General features: G+C 39.6%; 1 protein-coding gene across 1 annotated transcript; it reads left to right on the top strand.

Annotated features, from left to right (window-relative positions):
• The first annotated feature begins 5,551 nt into the window (after positions 1-5,551).
• On the top strand, positions 5,552-18,154 carry LOC575461 (proton-coupled folate transporter). The gene is made up of 8 exons (XM_030993429.1): positions 5,552-5,672; positions 9,915-10,337; positions 11,007-11,515; positions 12,444-12,624; positions 13,373-13,504; positions 14,749-14,832; positions 15,702-15,858; positions 16,541-18,154. Exons 2-8 carry the CDS (start codon positions 9,929-9,931, stop codon positions 16,608-16,610), a joined length of 1,542 nt encoding a protein of 513 aa, XP_030849289.1. The 5' UTR covers positions 5,552-5,672; positions 9,915-9,928; the 3' UTR covers positions 16,611-18,154.
• Positions 18,155-19,867: the final 1,713 nt, after the last annotated feature.

Genomic DNA, 19,867 nt, shown 5'->3' on the forward strand with positions numbered 1-19,867 from the left:
TTTTAGTCTACACGCCCCTAATAACAAAAACATCATATCTTCGCTTTTTATTTCCTGCATTAGATAGTAAAAATGATATCGTTACAAACCATGACAATTGCATGTGATAATGATGACTGAATTTCACGTACCTTAAGGCTATTGATGTAAGGGTGGAAGGATTGGAACGGGCTCGTCTGGTGTGCTGTGCCTGCAGGGAGAGGGAGAGGAGTATCATCGGTTGCTCTGTCTGTCTGTCACACCCTGGCCTGTATGGTCGGCAATATGAAATGAACACAGAGTGGTAAACAGGAACATCGCCTGCGACAGCTGCCAGTGCGCTTTTGACAATAAGTGACTATTCAACCATCTCTCTCTCTCTCTCTCTCTCTCTAGTGGTTTTTGTATTCTGTCTCTCCCATCTCTTTCTCTCTCTCTCTCTCTCTCTAAAGGTTTTTTGTATTCTGTCTCTCCCATCTCTTTCTCCCCCCCCCCCTCTCTCTCTCTCTCTCTCTAATGATGTTTGTATTCTGTCTCTCAATCTTTCTCTCTCTCTCTCTATCTCTCTCTATGTCTCTCTCCCTCTCCCTGATGGTTTTTGTATTCTGTCTCTCCCATCTCTTTCTGTCTCTGTCTCTCTCTCTCTCCCTCCTTCCATTCATCTCCCTCTATCTCTCCACTGTGATCCTTTCTCCCCCTCTCTCTCTCTCCCCTCCCCTCTCTCTATCTCTCTCTCTCCTCATGATCATTTTCTAATTCACTCTTCTCCCTCTTTCTCTTTCTTTTTATTCCTCTCTTTCCATTCCCTTTTATTCCTCATATATTTACCTTCTAGCTCCTTCTGAACTCTCTATCCATTCATCACGTTTATCGACATGACTTGTATATCACCTGTTCTCTCACTATCACCCCGATCTCTCATATATCTACTCCATACGTTGGTCTGAATGCATTTCCTCACCTTTTGTGTATCATATTTCATATCAGTCCCATAATTCTTTCTCTCTCTCTCTCTCCCTCTCTCTCTCTCTCTCTCTCACTGTCTCTCTTACCTTTCTTGCTTGCTATATATATATATATATAAACATATACCTCTGTCTCTAACTATCTATACTCCCCCTAACAACAACAACAAATATATATATATTTGTATACATATTTTCCTCTGTCTCTCTCTCTCTCTTTCTCTCTCTCTCTCTCTCTCTCTTTCTCTCTCTCTCTCTCTCTCTCTTTCTCTATCTTTCCCTCTCTCTCCGTCTCTCTTTCTCTCTCTCTCTCCGTCTCTCTGTCTCTCTGTCTCTATCTCTCTCTCTCTCTCCCTCTATTCATCTTTTTCTGGAAGTTCAAATTGATATTGCCACCGCACAATAACACATTCAAGGCGTCCTTGGCTTCTGTGTTTGTACCTGTAGCGTTGGAGAATCAGACAAAAGAAACGAGTGAATTATATTTCAATTTTGTTCACTTCGTTGCAGTTCTATAGATCGCAATGTGTGACGTCTATGCATTGCAGGCAGACCGAACAACCCTGTTCACATTCATAATCTAATCTAATATAATCATATTATAATCGCACTACGAACTCTCATGGTGTGTGCAGTGTCCACACGCCACTACCTATATTAATTGTCGTTCAGTTTATAGTCATGCATATAAAATACAAATATAATAAGCAAATATTAATCGACTACGAGGGTAATGGTAGCCCCGAGATCACCGAGCCGATGATAGTTTGTATCCATTGCCCAATGAGGTTAATATTTGTTTTATATCCCACATCGGCAATAGGTCTATTTAAAGTGAATTTTACATAGTTAAAAGAACTAATTCTGCAGACAGTTTAGCTTCAGTTAGATTTTACAAAGCGCATTTTACATTGGCATTTCGCGTAACCTATTTTGCTACACTTATTCAATGGGCAAGTAGGGCAGCAGCAAAAATTACTGTACAAAAGTCCTATCGCAGGGAGATAGTACTTATCTATCATTGATCATGTGACCTCGTTTAGACCAATCAGATTGCAAGATTCTTAATATGCGGGATATAATATTGAATATATATATATTAAATTCATATATATATATACTAGTACATATATGTGTTTGTGTGTGCGCGCGCGCGTGTGTGTATGTATGTAAGAAGGAGAGAAAGAGCGCTTGTATGTGTGTAAATATAAGATATAATATTCTGTATAACTTTAAAGGAGTGAGGCACATTAACCGGGGCGTTCATAAACGCTTATGCCCCTCCTGCCAATTAGAAATAGAAGATAAATTTCACTTTATTGTGCGATGTTCCTTTTAGAGAATAAAGAGAAAACTACCACACACATACACACACACCTAAATTTCGGTCTTGTGAGTCATCAGTCTGCTGAACCCTAAAAGGATTTGTTAGAATGCCCTACCCCCAAGAACGATATTGTTGGTCTAGATCGAGAGCTGTCGGTCTAGTGGGTTGTCTATTCATCTGTCAGTCTCGTGGGCTGTAGTCAAGATGTCAGTTGATAAAGGCATCTTTTAACAATGTTAAATCTGTGATGCATGGCCCTACATGTTATCAATGTCTGTGATATGGTGTAATATTAAATCCCTAAAAAAATTGCGCTTCAAAATGATCATGAAGTGCCTCAAAAGGTAAACATCTTTGAGTGTCCGGTTTAACCATAATTATTTCCCCCAATAGACTGTAGTGTTATCCAATCATAAATATCTTAATAATCAGACAGGCGATCGGCTCGCAAAAGTCATGGAGTTCCTGATTGACCTAAAGGTTTATAATTATGATTGCAGCACGAGCTAAATCCAAGATTTTGCTTCAGAATCTGAGACAAAGTTACCAAATCCCTTTAAGGAAACTACCTATGACTATAACCTCATACAATAACATTGCATCACATTTACAAGTACATGTTGATCCCATCTTCACAGTTGCACATTAATCCGAAATTCTATATCTTACAAATCTCAGGTTTTTTTTTTTAATTTCCAAACGACACGTCCAAAGTCCATAATTTGTTTTGGAGAATACCGTTGATGTTTTCCAAATTATATCTGATGTTGGTATTCGTATTACACAACTGTTCGGATAATGATAGGTAAAGTGACTGTCACACTCTGCCGTGTAGGCCTACCGTGTGCCACCGTGCGCGAAAATGTCTGCGGACGGTAGAGAACGGCGAGGGCACACGGTGATTCGTTATCAAAGCGGGCAACACGTTAATAGGGCGTTGGCGCTTATTTACACCCGGTGGGACCCGGCGAAAGTTTTGGGCATGTTCAAAACTTTGGCCGGCTGGCACCGGCCGCAAGTAAGCGGCAAGAGGACGGTGTTGAACGGTATGAGGTCGGTATGAATACGTTATGAAAACAGTCACACTAAATGAACACGTTCACAACACGCTCATAATCCGTTACAGAACGGTGATGAAAAATGGAGAGCGGACTGACCGTTGCCGTTCAAATCGGGGTATTTATGGCAGTCGTGTCATGACGTCAGCAGTCCGGGGACTCGCTCACAGGACGCTCTGAGCGTGACGCTAAGTGACTGGTAGGTGGCTGCTACAAACCCGGTGCACACGTTCGAGACCCGGTATGGGCCCGGTATGGAAACGGCCAAAATTTTCAACAAAAGTCACTCTGGGCGGTGAAGACGGTAGAAGCACGTTCAACACCGGTATGCGCCCGGTGTGAACGGTCAGAAGATGGCAACGAAACGGTGAAAAGATTAATTTTATGAATTTTTTTTTTTTTTTTTGCGGCCGGGGACAAGTTCGCTCAAAAACCCAACGTTCTGGACTATGTTGTTTTTTAATAGCCCAGCAGGTGGACGGTAGGCCTACACGGCAGAGTGTGCGAGCTCCATAAAGCTGTGATTATAAAATCCCCATGCCCACTTCAATTTCAACCGATTTCATTGAGATATTGCTTCTCTCTATATATCCTTCTCCTTCTCTGACTCACTCTCTTCTCTACCTACCTCGATCTGGGGGGGGGGGGGCGTTTCAGAGAACTTGTCATCAGTGACAAATGACATTTTTTGTTATAAGCTACTGAAATACTTGCTTCTGATTGGCTATCAGCAGATTTGTCACTGATTTTAGTCATTTGTCATTGAAAAAAACGCTTTAAAAAAACGGGCCCTTGATGTCCTTCTTCCTGTGTCACCTTCTTTCTTTGTGCTCATGCTATACATTTTACTTTAATGTTTTAGATGTCAACGACTATTTATATTTATCACCTATGTATTTCGAGTATTACTGTATCCGTTGTTCATAATGTGTATTTGTATTGCGTGTAAAAATCCCATGTTACGTTACTTTTCAATTTATTTGACCTGGACGAATGAATTGAAAACTGGCCTACTGGGGGCGCCCGACGGATTGAGCCGTAGCGTACTCATTGTAGTGAGAGATATCTTTATGTAGAGAGAGAGAGAGAGAGAGAGATCTGTTACACACGCATAGGCCCTACCTACGCGATCAAAGGTCAATTCACGAAGCTCCAAACAGTTCCCTCCCACAAACAATCTCAATCCATAGTCTATGGGAGTGAACTGTGTTGTACATGCAGCTCCATGATAATAACGACTGACAAATCAGTAAAGACTTCCGGTGACGTAACTATCTCATTCAACAAAGTAAGCTATGTTTTGAGCCATAGCATCTTAATGAGAGACATAGTTGTGATGACAGACACGTGAAGCTCCAATACAGGTCCTTCCCACAAAGGGTAGGCCTACATGGAAAGAACTATTCATTTAGACTTCATGACTTTTACATTTGGACTAGCACGACTTTCTGGAGTAATTGTCTATAATATACTAGCTATGGCTTAAGTTCACCCCTCACACACAAAATCTCTGATTCAAGATTGAGCGTTTAATAACTCTTGTTACTGCATTATCGTAGCTGACATTGGTATCATTGAAAAGCCTGTTGAATCACCTTTGCAATTCGTAATGAATGGGGGCAAGTCATAAGTGAAATGTTGCAAAATGCATTGTTAATTCCTCCACTAACTACCTCAAATGCATTTAGAACACACTCCACCTCCAAACAATTGAAAATTTACTGTTGGCAATAACTGCATTTTTGCAGCATTTCTCTTTTGACTTGGCTACAAATTTAGATTTTGGGGCTCAGACTTGAATTGCAGAACCTTTTTTTGAAGGAGTTCATTATACATTGAGAGTTTTTTTTAGACCATTGCAAATAAAAGTCGTGCGCAAATCAGACACAGGGCAATGGGTATAGCAACGATATATTGCATGTAGTATTCCATATATGCGATCAAAACGAGTTTATCTCTAACTTGGCCTTTACATTTTCATAAACGACAAACGTTTCATTATTAATCACGACCACACAATGACACGAACACACTTACAAATGAACTAACAAACAAACAAAAACGCTTAACATTTGTTGACCGTTAATGCAATATTCAAACAGTCGAAACGCGTTAACTTGTGTCAATATTACAGTATCAGAATCGCACTGTCTGATACGGTAGCCTAGCAGTACTCAAACTGTTGGTCCGTGGTTCCATAGATCTCCCTGTATTATGTTGACACAAGTTTTCTGACGCATACATCTAGATCTGCCAATTCATCGTTATTACGAACGCAGACGGACAATGAACTAGGATGATATTTGCAGGGAGCTAGAGCCCTTTGAATACCTACACTAAAATGTGAGTATATTGATATATTATGAGAAAGCGCTAACGGGACGTATATAACTACTTTTAAAAATACTTGAAGCGACCTCAATGACAATGTTATTCCCATTGAACCACTGCAGGTACCGGGTGAACCCTTCATTAAATCTATGGAAATGATACCTCCAATTATTATTCATTTTAATATAGTAACTTTTCGTACCATTATAGTGATACCAGGGAGTTCCATTCCAACTCCATAGTGATACTGTTGTTACCTGTACCAATATATATATATATATATAACAAGCCTCAAGAAACAAATATAAGAGTTCTCGAGATGTACTGTTCTTGCATGTGTGTGCTTCCCCATGTTATCGTTCAGTGAACATGCACCTTGATGTGCTTTATTGTTTGCTACTTTAATCAATGACATGACAAATAGGGTTAACGATTTAGTGAATGTCAACGCGCCTGCTATACTATGTTTCTATATAGGCGCTACTGTGCTGTTGTCATATAGCAGCCAATTAAGCCAGCCATTAATCAGATCTACACAATAGAAAGCTAGATATAATAGCACCGAAATTACACGTAGCTGCCCGTCATTATGCTTTGTCATGAGTGAAATTTCCAAGACTTTCGATCTGCCTGCTAGGATATTTAAGCCGCATATTTATAGCTACTTGCGCCCTCTATATAGCAAACAATGCCTAATCGGTGACCGTCGGTCCCCGTGATATCCGCTTTTTCTTATGTTAAGTGAGAGCTAATTTGATGAGATAACCACCTGTCAGTGACATAGCAGGGTGGTCTAATCCCTCCTGTAAACTAGTACAGATGGGCTTTAAAAGCAAAACTGTATGTGTGATTTAAGCCTATCTGCGCTAGCTTGTTAATATTAGGCCAGGAGGGATAGGACCTCCCTGCATGGTCACTGGCAGGTGGTTATCTCATCAAATCAGCTCTCCATTAGCATAAGAATCATTGGTATAATGGAAACTATATTGTACAAGCATTGCTTTTTAATAGGTTCCTCATATTTCACGTTAATGATTATTTACTGCCATCATTGTTTTTTGGTCATTATGCTTTATCTTGCTGACCTTTATAATAGGTAAACTGTTATTTTGAGGAATGTGAAACAATAAAACTAAAGAAACAAAACAAAGAAAAAAAAGGTACCATGGGGACCAACGGTACCGCTTAGGCATTGTTGGCTATATAGGGGGCGGGAATAGCTACAAGTAGTGCATTTCCACTTTAGATCCTATAGTGAGTTGTTCATATTCACGTTCTGTGGACAGTGTATTCTGGGCGATAGAACTGAAGCATTTTATTGTAGCGTATACATGATGAAGATTGTTAGGGAATAGGTATGTATTTTTAGACCATTGTAAGTGCACAACCGACTGCATGAGATTAACCTTGGCTAACATGGTATAGCTAAAGGCTAGGATTAGGGACTTTAGATTTGCACGTCGACATAGTCGACTGCTACGTGTGACGTCCTTTTAAGCATTTAAATAGATGTCACACGTAGCAGTCCACTATATGTGTCGACGTACAAATCTAAAAGTCCCTAATGAAACACAGTTCAGGGTGCAGCGAGCCGCAGCGAGCATGCAGAGTACAAACGCGTGACGTCATATACTGGCCAAGCTGACAATTGCATGGTTCCAACTTCCAAACAATAGACTGTTTACTAACATATTCAAATGTGTGGATGTTTCTCTCCTGGGAACCATAATTATAGTGATGAGGTATTCCATTAACCTGTTTTTAATGAATGAACTATAATACTTGGAATCCATAATACACTACTTGTTGATATGTCGGACAAGCTTTAGGCAAGCTTTCAGGTTGTCATCAAGAACAACCTGTGTTTAAAAAGTGTGCATACAATTTGAACATAATATCCGTAAACTGGTTTAATCTATAAATATATACAGTTAACAACTAAATTATTCATATCCTTACCAATTTTTGCAATTTTTTAAGTATATGAAAAATTAAGTTGTTCCGATTTATTTTTCTTGGTTGAAAATATGATATACTAAATCTTACATTTAAAGGTATCACAAAAGGTTCTTATTCAACCATTTCACATTTCATTCATGAGTTACGGAGATGACAAAAACAGGTTTTTATCTTCGCCCCCAATATGCCCCTCAAGATCAAACACTGGCATGTTTGCTTCGTCAATACTGCGCCTTGGTATTTATATTTCCTAAAAACTATGTACGGTCACATGTTGTTTGCACCCTTGAACCTTTATATATTTGCGTGACACAAATATATAATTAATGATTTGAAACCCTTCTCTTCAGTTAATTTCTGAGCCCATAACAGCTGATCAAAGTCCGTCTCTTATTCTACTGGGTCACAATAACAATTGGTATATGACCGAAGCGTATTTGTTCACTCGGTATTTATCATATTGATGAAAAAGGCAACAATGTCTTGTTATGCTAGTAGACTTTAAAGGTTAAAGGCCGGTAGTGGTAAAATTGCGGTTCAAGGGTTTGGGGTGCAAAATATCCATTCAATATTGTTTTAATATTGCCTTCAGAGGTTTACATGGCAATACTTAAACCTAAATTCGAAAAAAACAGACATAAGAGGTATTGTCAGGTACCCATTTACACCTTTACACCATTAGAGAGGGTCAAATATGGGCAAAATACCTTGCCCAAGGATGTAAGCACCGAGCAAGCATTGAACCCAGAACCTCTCGTACTAGAGTCAAAAGCCTTGGCGAAAAACAGAGCTCCCGTACCGACTGGAAATCCAAGTACAGACTGATCGCTTTTGAGAATAACTACGAGGCCGCTATTTTTGTTTAGCCAAGGTCTCTCAGTCTAGTAATCTGTCAGTCAAGTAGGCCGTCTTTCTCGTGGGCTGTTGTTCTAGTGGGATGTCGGTCTCGTGGGCTATTGCATCGTAGCGAAATATTAAAGTTAAAGGGGTAACTGAAGATTGTTTTACCTGACTGCTAACTAGAAAGTATGTGTCTGATTGTAAGTATACAACCAGGGGTCGACGGCTTTGAGTCCTCTCTGAGGAACTTGGTAATGAGGATTAATGCCTTACCAAAGGGTGCTAGCGCATCGAATTGGCTTCTAACCCGGGACCTCCCGGTTTCTAGACCATTGCACTTCAATTGCAATTCTATCCTTGAATATTTAAGAAATATCTCCAAAACGTTCAGATTTGTCTCATTTAGATATGCTGATCAAATATCATTTATTATTCTGCGGGGTCACATTGACAATTACTGAATGACCTTTAATAGCGTGTTTACACAATATAATATCCTTCGTCGGTTTAGGTAAACAATATGACTTGATACAGAGGTAGCTAGCTAGACTATCACGAATCTGCCGGTTAGCCTGGTATGATGGGAGATCATTGTGTCCGGACTCTTAGCAAATATTGAAGCTGTCTTTTTTCCTTTGGAAAAGTGAGCATGGAATAACACTATAATTTACGACACATACAAAATCAAATCTTTACAGATTTAGGAAACATTTCATGCAAACGTCATCAAATTACACTTTGAAACAGCTGCCCGAATATGAAACGAACCTATCTGAACACACGGGCCCGAATTCACAAAGCAAGGTTTGAGCTCAAACCTCCTTTTGTTTCGCCAAACCTCCTTTTTGTTCTTTACAAACCAGGTTTGTAAAAAAACGCGTTAAACGCGTCATATGACGTACGAAAACCAAGGTTTGTCGACAAACCTCCTTTGTGAATTCGGGCCAGGATGTTTGGTATGCCGTATACGGAAACATGTATCCAAAGGTGTTCAATTACAAAATGGCAAGAAAGGTCTCCACTTATATAGTAACCAGGCGCGTACACAGGAGGGGGGGGGGGTTGGGGGTTAAACCCCCCCCCCCCTTTGGTATTTTTTTGTATGTAAACCCCCCCCCCCCCCGCTTATTCAGCGGCTGGCTGAGTCGTTGCGAAATTTCCGGCCCGATCTATAAATGTTAACCCCCCCCCCCCTTGAAAAAATCCTGCGTACGCGCCTGATAGTAACAGATTATTAATGAGGACCAATATAGTGGGAATGTGTAGGACTAATGGTATTGATTGAAGGGGAGTAATTACGCCAAAGTACAATGGCATATTTACTGTACAAAGGTTTAATATAAGGAAAGTACCAAAGAGCAAATTCACACTTAACGAGATGAATAAAAGCAAGAACTATAATAGTGACTCAGCTCTAAATTGTAATCTCCATCTTCATTTCAATTTTGTTTGTAGTATAATCCACCACGATGGAAGAAGGTGCATATGAACAGCTAGTCGTCAACCCCGATATAAATGACGACTTAAACAACGATAGTGATAACCCGAGCAAAACATCAAGCATCAACGGCAACTACATCACACTACCCGACTCCTCATCGCGTGCGGGGAACGACTTCCAGGTCAGCCTGCAGAGGGCGCGCTCGCGGCACCTAACGGTCGAAGTGCCACTTCTTCTAGTGGCTTTGAGCCTCAGTATCCTCGGCACATTGCGATCGGAGTACTTGCGGGAGCGCGTCGCCACCGATGTCTATCATGTTAACGTGTCGATGAATGACTCGAACTCGTGTGGTGGGAATACTTCGAGTGTAGAGGATGATATCCAGGCGACGACATCCACATGGCTACTTTATCTTGGCGCCATTCAAGCCATTCCAGGTAAGGTTGTGTTTTCGGGGCAATTTTGTCCAATGTTAAGTTTCAAGATCATCATATTCCATTTCGTTTAATCCCAGTTTTTCCTTGTTTTGGGCCCCGTTACACCAAGCCAAGTTAGCAGCAGTTGAATTTTATTTTGCAATTGACTATGCATGGCCAGAGTATAGTCAACAATTTATTGTACCATCGATCAATAGGCCATTTTCGTATGCGATTGGCGTTCTGACTATTGAGAAACAATTATTCGTAACAGGTAATTGGAATAATCCGTATCAAGGCATTTCACAAAAACCTATGTAATTTGGCTACATGAAGAGGGTAAGAGCTTATTGTCAATTTAAAGGGTTGCGTCACAAACAGAGCTATATAGAGTGCGACTATGTATATCAACTGGTAAACTAATAAGAGGAAGGAAGGGAAAGAAGGGGCGACCATCTCTTTGTAGACTATAGAATGCAGACGTGAGAGCAGTTAGTAAATGGAAGTAGAATGCTGATGTTTGAGGAATAAATATTTGATAACAACAGTCGCAAGAGAGATGATCTTCTTTCATGTAACTATCTTTACGAATTTACCTTGCAGGCCCATGATTTGAGAATGTCTCACCGATAACAACCAAAGCAAGATAGATGATTCACTTTAATCTTTATACTAATTTGTGCCTTGCAGGTCTGTTCATGGCCATAATACTCGGTTCCGTAAGCGATCGGCTCGGTCGCAAGCCCGCCCTCGCTTTGTGCGTGACTGGTCTCCTCATCAATACAGTCTTCAACATCGTGGTGATCTACTTCCATTTCCCAATACCGGCCTTCATCCCTGGAGACCTTATCGGGGGGCTCTGCGGGGGGCTTGCGCTGCTTCTCTCGACCAGTGCTGCCTACGTGTGCGACGTGACCTCAGCGAAAATGCGAACTTTTCGGATCGTCGTCGTAGAGACGGTTTTGTTTGTAGGATACGGGATTGGACAGATAGCACTAGGATTCACCCTGCAGTACAGTGCGGATCCGACGTTAAACAAATACCTTCTTCCTCTATGGATCTCCCTTGGGTGTGCGGTGGCATCCCTTGTTTATATTTTGTTACCATGGTTACTGATCGAGACCGTGGATAGGAGACAAGTTGTTGGGAAAGGATCGCAGATATCCAAGGTCCTGGTTGGAATCTATCAGTTGATAAAGGTAAGTTGACATATACACATGATGTAGTTTAAGAATTGACTCATTGTAATTTACAGGTTCTGTCTGATATCTTTCTTCCAACGGAGTGCTAAATCAGACGAATTTTGCTTAATTGTTTAGCAGGCCTCCTAATCAATATACTGCTCACAAGGCGCAGAAATGTGCCATATCCAATACATACATTGGTGAAGAAAGTAAAGTATTCTGAAGATATTTCCGATGTCCATATTCAAAGATGACTATTTTCAAGGGTACATTCTATCAAGTTGTATTCAAGGTCGACTCGCATTGTTGCATGCGCGAAAAGAAGAATTCCTAGAAATGATAGTAAGCGGTTATGACCCGGTCATACCGACTCAGAATGGACCTTTCATGTCCGTTCGAGGAAATGTAAATTTGTTATTCAATCTATTGTTCTGGGCCCTGTTTCATAAAACTTGTTATCAATAACAAGTTACAAGCTACTGTTATAAGCTACTGAAATCATTGCATCTGATTGGCTGAGAGCAAATTTGTCATAGAAATTTAGCATTTGTTATTGATAAAAAGTTTTATGAAACGGGCCCCAGGTCTTGTCTTGTGTCAGTCTTGTCCGTGTGATTGGGATATTTCACTCTGTCCATGATAGAAGAGGACCTGACCTTCGTTTACAGTCAATAGCAGCCGGGGAAGTCTAGGTCACTTTTAAGGACCTCCATAGCAATTCATCATCAACTGCTGGCAGTCAGGCAAATCAGGTCATTCCTAAAGACCTCCTTAATGATTTATCCTTATCTTTAATGTACATGAGTGATACAGGAAACATCAAAGACTATAAAGCCACTGGTGCAGTCAGGAAAATCTGTTCATTCCTATGACCTCCTCAGTGATTTAGCCTCATCACTTTTACTATAGACTTTTGGTGATTTTCTTTTGTTCTTTCATGCAGGAAAACACGAATCAAAGAAGAAGGAAAGTGTTGGGCTATGCTGTCATCATGATGTTTGGTGTATTTGTAGTCCAATCCTCTGCTCAAGTGTTCGTAGTTTACAGTTTGGGGGAGCCCTTCTGTCTGGGACCGCTGGATGTGTCCTTCGTCAGTGTTACCTCGGTGATATCCGGGTCCGTAGGTAAGTCGATCAAGAACTATTCCCTAGACCTAGCTGCCAGCTAAGGCTGAACTCTATCTTTATAGCGTGACTGCCTCAGCGCGTCGCAATTGCACCACCGAGAGCTAGTGAGCGAACTTACTGGGCGAAGTCACTGGGCGAAGTCACATGGTGCCACCGGACAAACGATAGGCATACGTCACACAAATCGCTCGCGAAGGGCGGGGCCTAAACCCATTTGGCTGAATATCAGCTTCTTTTTATTAATCAATCATACGCTAACTTAGCTGGCGGGCACAAAAAAAACTCTCTTTTTAGTAAGATGTTAAGACATTCTCCAAAAAATGGGCAGCATTCGGCGCGTTTAAGGTGACATTCGGGCACCTTGCTTGGTGAGGTGTTGTTGCCCCGAGCATCGGAACTGCTAATACATAAATATCCAGCCCCGTACACCTTTGGGACCAACTGGTATGTTAGTTTCATCTGTCTCTATGAACAAAGGACCAGTTGACTGCATGGCGAGGGCTGTAGGCTGTTGGCCCAAAGTGCTGAACACGCTCTGGGACCAGAGGGATCGAGTCCAAGGACCGGTAGGCCTGAATGAATTAAAATGTTATTTACCGAAATGCGTCAATATATCATCATTAATATTCCTCTTTTTCCAATGAGCGACATCAAAATTCAATATATGCTTATTATTATATTTACCATCCATCTGCTATAACTGATTTGTTCAGTAACATTGCGGCCTTTTTTTGTTTCCTTTCAGGAATGATCGTTGGCGGCGCTGTTTTACCACGGCTCTTTTCAGACAACTGGATACTTCAGTTTAGTTTGTTGAACTCCATGTTGACGTGTCTGATTACCGGCTTTGCTACCACAAAAACGGTGCTCTATATTAGTAAGCATTCTATTTTTGGACTATTTTAGCAATTTTAACCCTTTCAACACAGGAATCATTGAAGGGCTAAATTGGTGACCTTTCCTTCTTCAAATTTGCAACATTTAGATTTTTCTTTCTAGTCAACTCCATGTTGACGTCTATAATTACTGACTTGGCAACCACAAAACTGGTCCTCTATCTAAGTAAGCATTTTTAGTCTCGTGGGCACTTTAAAACTTTTACGACAGGAATTGTTTAAAGGGCTAAATTGATCACCTTTTCGTATTCAAATTAGCAACATTTAGATTTTCTTTTCTTGCTACCTTAATCCAATAATGAAATACTAGTCTTGACAGAATTCTGCTGTCACATGTCATAGTTGTTAATTACGAACATCTTTCAAACTTTCTCAATTTGTTGAGTTTGAAAAATATTTAAAGTTTATATAAAGGTATTGTCAATTCGTACGAGCTTCTGTCAGCTCGAATATTAACCCTTGGCCTACTAGAACCGAGTGGTCCCTGTATTATACCTATGCGAAGGAGAGAATTCAGTAGTTCATAGGTTAGGTGAAAAGACACATTTGATGTCGGCTTATGTTCAGGGCCCTCTTTCATAAAACTTATGATCAATAACAAATGCTAAATTTCTATGACAAATTAGCTCTCAGCCAATCAGATGCCATGATTTCAGTAGCTTATAACAGTAGCTTGTAACATTTTATTGATATCAAGTTTTATGAAACAGGGCCCTTATTGGGACGTACGGGAATTGTTTCTGGAAACCGTCAAAAGTCTAACTTCTTGGACATCCCATTGAAACGAGACATTGCTTGTGCTTTATAATTATCACGCGTTTTCCGCGAACTTACACTAGTTTAATGACGGGCTCTATAAACGACTCCCGTACTATAATTATGTACGTCCATTTTTGCCTCTCTTCACCCAGGTGTAGATGGGAACCGATATGCCAGAGCGGTACATTTTTGACCGCCAGGTATGACAGGGGTTATAATATTAACGCACCAATGAACCGTTTCATAAAACTTTATATCTATAACAAGTTACAAGCTACTGTTATAAGCTACTGAAATCATGGCATCTGATTGGCTGAGAACAATTTTGTCATAGAACTTTAATCAGTTGTTATAGATAACAAGTTTTATGAAACGGGCCCCAGGAGCGTCACGACGTAACAAACATGTGCACTAGATAAAAAGCCACCAGTACTATTACTAAATTTTACACCGATTTTCTTTGTAGGTTCTGCACTGAGCCTCATAAAAAACCTTTCGTTCCCTATGATACGATCACAACTCTCCAAGGTGTCTGCACAACACGAGAAAGGTAGGGTTGCTGTCTTGTTGCCGTTGCTGATGTTGTTGCTGTGTTGTTGTAGTGTTGCTGCTGTGTTGTTGCTGCTGCTGTATTGATGTTTTTACTTCTGCTGCATTGTTGTTGATATTGATAACGCTGCGGTGTTATGTTTGTTGCTGTGTTGTTGATGTGTTGTAACATCATCACTGTTTTGCTGTGTTGTTACTGTGTCGTTGCCGGTGCTGCTGTTTTGTTATTGTCGTGTTGCAGTTGTTTTTGTGTTTATGTTGTTGCTGTTCTTGTTCTTCTTCTTTATAATGATCTTCTCTGGTTGGACTGGGGGACTTCAAATGGTGTTCATGTATATAGATTGTTCTAAAAATCAGCGTTGGATGAAACTTTACATAGAGAATTATGTTCGTACCGCTGTAGGTCTACAAATCTAAAATCGTGGGCACGCCAAGAACATTGAAGGGATTATTTTTAAAGACATTTAATCAACATTGCCCAGTTCGCTTTGGACTAGGTTTGTTACATAAATTTCGAAACTCAGACTATGTTTTTCATTTTCGTCAAAATGTAAATGACTATACACGTTATAGGAAGCCAGGTTCGATCTCCTTGGAATGATTGTTGAGTACCGTTTATAATACCTTTATGAACTAAGATTCCCCCAAGACAATCTGAAAATGATTTTCGTTTCTGTTGGTGCTTTTTTCTATTCTGTATGTACTGTTTCATTTCTATGATTGTAAGGGGAATTGCTGTGTGTGATTTGTGCAAGCCTTTAGCTTTTTAATGCGATTTCCCAGGCTCAATTTTACTATATATTAAATCTTTGTATTTCATGAAATAAATCAAATCAATTGAATTGTTTATTGTTTTCCTTTCATATACAGGCTTGATGCTGGCTTTCATTGGCTGCATGGATGGACTGTCTGCTTTCTTATCACCGCTCATCTCCAATTCCATCTACTCCAAGACACTTTATTTCTATCCCCCTTTCGTATTTTTCTTTCTGGCTGTTCTCCAAATCATCCCTTGCATCATTACTGCGTAAGTATAAGATCTACACTGTGGGCATTACAGTTATATAGGATAATTACCTCCTGGACAACCACCCCCGGAAAATCCCCCCCCCCCCCGAGCTTAAATACCCCTGGATAATTACCCCCTAGGACATCTAACCCCGTAGACAATTCAAACCCAAGGACAATTACCCACGAAAAAATTCTGCTTTCATCATTCATCATTTCGGGGGGGGGGTGTCCTCTGGGTGGTTGTCCTTGGTTGTTCCTCGAGGGAGGGGTGTTTATCATCCTAGGGGGTTATTGTCCTAGGTTGTAGTTTTCTGGGGGGGGGGTTGTCCTGAGGGTAGTTTCCGGGGGTAATTTTTATGGGGATGATTGTACAGGGGGTTATTGTCCCTTACGCGCCCATGAAGTTGCAGTAAACTTTCCTGTACTCCTTTTCATGAGATTATTATGACAATATAGATTATCCTTGATAGAGAAAGTTTATTCCTTCTCAGAACTTAATCCATCAATCTAAACATGAAAACATCCATGAACAGGTGTTGTTTCATGTAACAGTGGGCATTGTTTTTAGATCGCAATTCTGCGAACATTTTAAAACGGCATTGAAACCGAATGTTACCATTCTTAAATTAAGATTCCTTAAGCATTTCACTTGAATTTCATCGTTTTTCTTGTCTCTCTTTCATATATTGTGTTCACAGATTCCTGCAATACAGCCAAAGGAACTCGTACACTCAACTTGTAAACGACAACAGCGAGAAGGAGAACTGAATGAGAAGAAATCTGTTTATTAAAATGCTGGTTTAGATATGACTCGGTAAACCGTCCGTTGTATCATTCTTATCTTTTTTTAATTGCAAATGCATGACAACTGCGCGCAAGAAAGGTAATACGCGTATTCACTTAGCTCTGTGTTATAAGAACGAGAAATGTGAAGCGTATCACATTACACTTTACGTCATTTTTTTCCCTAAACGCCGCGGTTTACCGCTTTATATCTGAACGAGGCTTAAGTTCACTTCCTAAATATATTCATTGTAGTTTGCTCAGCATTGCGAGGGTCTGTAAAGTGGCGCCTGGCCGGGTTGTTCCCCAGGGAGTGGAGGATGTGCGTACATGTTTTTTACAGGCAAGCCTGGATCCGATGAGCGGGTTAATTATATTTGTGCGAACTTGAAGCTTGATGACATCATTATCAATATTGTTAATAGCATTCTTTTAATTGTTTATTCTCAGGAATCAGCGCTATACCTCACACACGATATAGGTACTATCTTTATTAATTAATTGTATATGAATCAAGTCACACACCATTGTATTAACACATTCCGAAAACATTTACAGCCAATGAACATATAACATCATAAGTGCACTTATGCACTATGCCTTGTAACCTAACTTGTAAGAAACATGTTTATAGATGGGCAAAGTCTTTTATACAGCTTTCGAAAATATTGTTTTATTCAATATTCGCTTTGCCAGAGATAATGGATGCAAATACACGTAGTCATAAAACTATGTATAAACTAGACTTACTTTATCAAAAAGCTATAATTAGCATATATATTTATATTCATGTCTATACAAAAAAGCATGTCAGTGTGGTCATCGGACTATCATATCATATAATGCTATTAATCAGTAAAACAGTTGTCATTCAGATGGCTATAAAATGTGAATGTTATGCCGTTAACGGGTGGAAAGACGGGGTGAGAGAGAGGGTAGGATTTGAAATACAACTCAGGGACCCGTTTCACAAAGCCTTTTTTCAATAACAATTTACAAAAGTCAATGACAAGTCTGCTGATAAACAATCAGAAGCAAAACTTTTCAGTAGCTTATAACAAAAAATGCCATTTGTCACTGATGACAAGTTTTGTGAAACACCCCCCTGGTTTTTAATTTAAGAACATGACATCCGGGCCCAGTCTTATAAACAGTTATGATTAATCCCAGCTTATTTTCGATTGATATACATCGCAGCTATGTACATTAGAAACAGAAGACTTCAAACTTGCTCAGGAGGCGCGATAGCTCAGTCGGTAGAACAGTGGTCTCGTAATCCGGTGACCCGGGTTCGATACGGTTCGAAACGCTAACGAAACTAACGCAAGTCGATGCGCTAGTGCCCTTTTGTAAGGCATTAATCATTATTACCAGGTCCCTCGGAGAGGACCCTTAAGCCGTCGGTCTTTCTGGTTGCTTACTAACAAGCATTTATGCTTTCTTAGTAGTCAGGTAATATAACCACCACCAAAAACTTGCGATTGATTCCGGGCATGGTGGCTCAGTGGTTAGAGCGCCCGCCCCATGAACGGGAGGTCGTGGGTTCGAACCCCGGCCGAGTCATACCAAAGACTTATAACAATGGGACCTTCTGCCTTCTAGCTAGGCGATCAGCATATTAGATTGGAGAAGGGTAGTAATAACATATTATGTTATGCAGGGCCCGCTGGAAGAGCAGTTTCATAACTGAAGTGGCTACCCTGGGTAAATAAAACGTTATTATTATTATTATTATTATTATTATTATTATTCGGACCAATCGTAACTCTTTTTAAGACAGGGCCCTGAAGTATCCAGTTTTCTACATCTGTAAAAATCTACTTTAAATTTGTTATCAATTTCTCAAATTTTGAGTCATGAAATTCCTGTGGGAAATCCACTACAAAAAAACGAATACACGCATATAATTATACATATGTGTATATAAAAGTTGAAATAGTTTGTATACACATAATTATAATATATGTGTATTTATTATATATGTGTAAACATATCAAATGAAACAATTCGGATAATACTCCGTCACTGTAATATATAAATAATGATTAAAACCATTGTTTATATTTTCATTTATATATATATATATATATATATTATATACACATACATGAATAAGAGTTGCGTTTTTGAGCGTCATCGTTTTAGTTTTATCATAATGACTCAAGTTATGAAATAACTAAGTTTGTTCAACCTTAGCAATTGTTAATTTTAGAATTGACTCTGAAATAATCTATTGCTAAATGAAAATTTTCGGTGCAATGCTCATTCATTTTCTAATTACATGTGCAATAAATACAAGGAGTTTGTCAAAGAAATGATATCAAGGTCATATAAGCCAATCGGTAAAATATTATTCTAATTTTTGTACTACCACTGTATAGAGATGTCGTGGTCTAGTGGTTATCTCACTTGACTCTCAATCAAAGGGTTGAGGGTTCGAATCCCAGCCCGGCACGAAAATGTGTGTGCAGTTTTATAATAAAGCATATGCTGAACTATGTTACTGTAAGTGCCGACACCTAAGCAAAATACATGCGTCTTGTATCGATTAATTTGTGTAATGAGACTAATGCTTGTGGTAAAAACTGAATGGTGTATGCCTCTGTTGCACTCTTAACAAAAGGGATGAAAGATTTGACTCGAGGGTAAACATTATACATGTATATATATATATATATATATATATATATATATATATATATATATATGTATCAAACCGGGGATTTATTACTTTGGGCATTTCTTTACCCAAGGACACGGGCAATATTTTGTCTGTTTTGAGGAAATGATTCTTTCTTTTGACCCTGACTGGACAAATATAATCTACGTTCGGTTATACGAAAATGTCGAAGGTTTGTCGGACACATAACTATTGTTGTGTTGGACAAATATTTATCCGTTTCTTTAAAGAGTGCAGGTAATTATGAGTGCATGTAATTATGTTAATCGATAGAGAGAGAGAGAATAACGATAGAAGTAGATGCAGTTACAGGTGGGTATACTGAAAGAGAGAGGGAGAGAGAGCCAGATGTTAAAGAAAGGAAAGAGAGAGAGAGCGAGAGAGAGAGGCAGATAAGACAAGAGCGGAAAAGGAAGGGAATAGACAGCTTTATGGATAACATAACTACGATTTTGCATAAAATAGATAACAAGTATTGTTAGTGTCCCAAAACTCTTCATTAGGGCGCTTTTCGTTAAAATCATCCTTTTGCGAACTTCAAACTAAATACCTCAAAATATTC

This window comes from Strongylocentrotus purpuratus, unplaced genomic scaffold, assembly GCF_000002235.5.
Source record: "Strongylocentrotus purpuratus isolate Spur 01 unplaced genomic scaffold, Spur_5.0 spur5_scaffold_20, whole genome shotgun sequence".
In the NCBI taxonomy this organism is placed as follows: domain Eukaryota; kingdom Metazoa; phylum Echinodermata; class Echinoidea; order Camarodonta; family Strongylocentrotidae; genus Strongylocentrotus; species Strongylocentrotus purpuratus.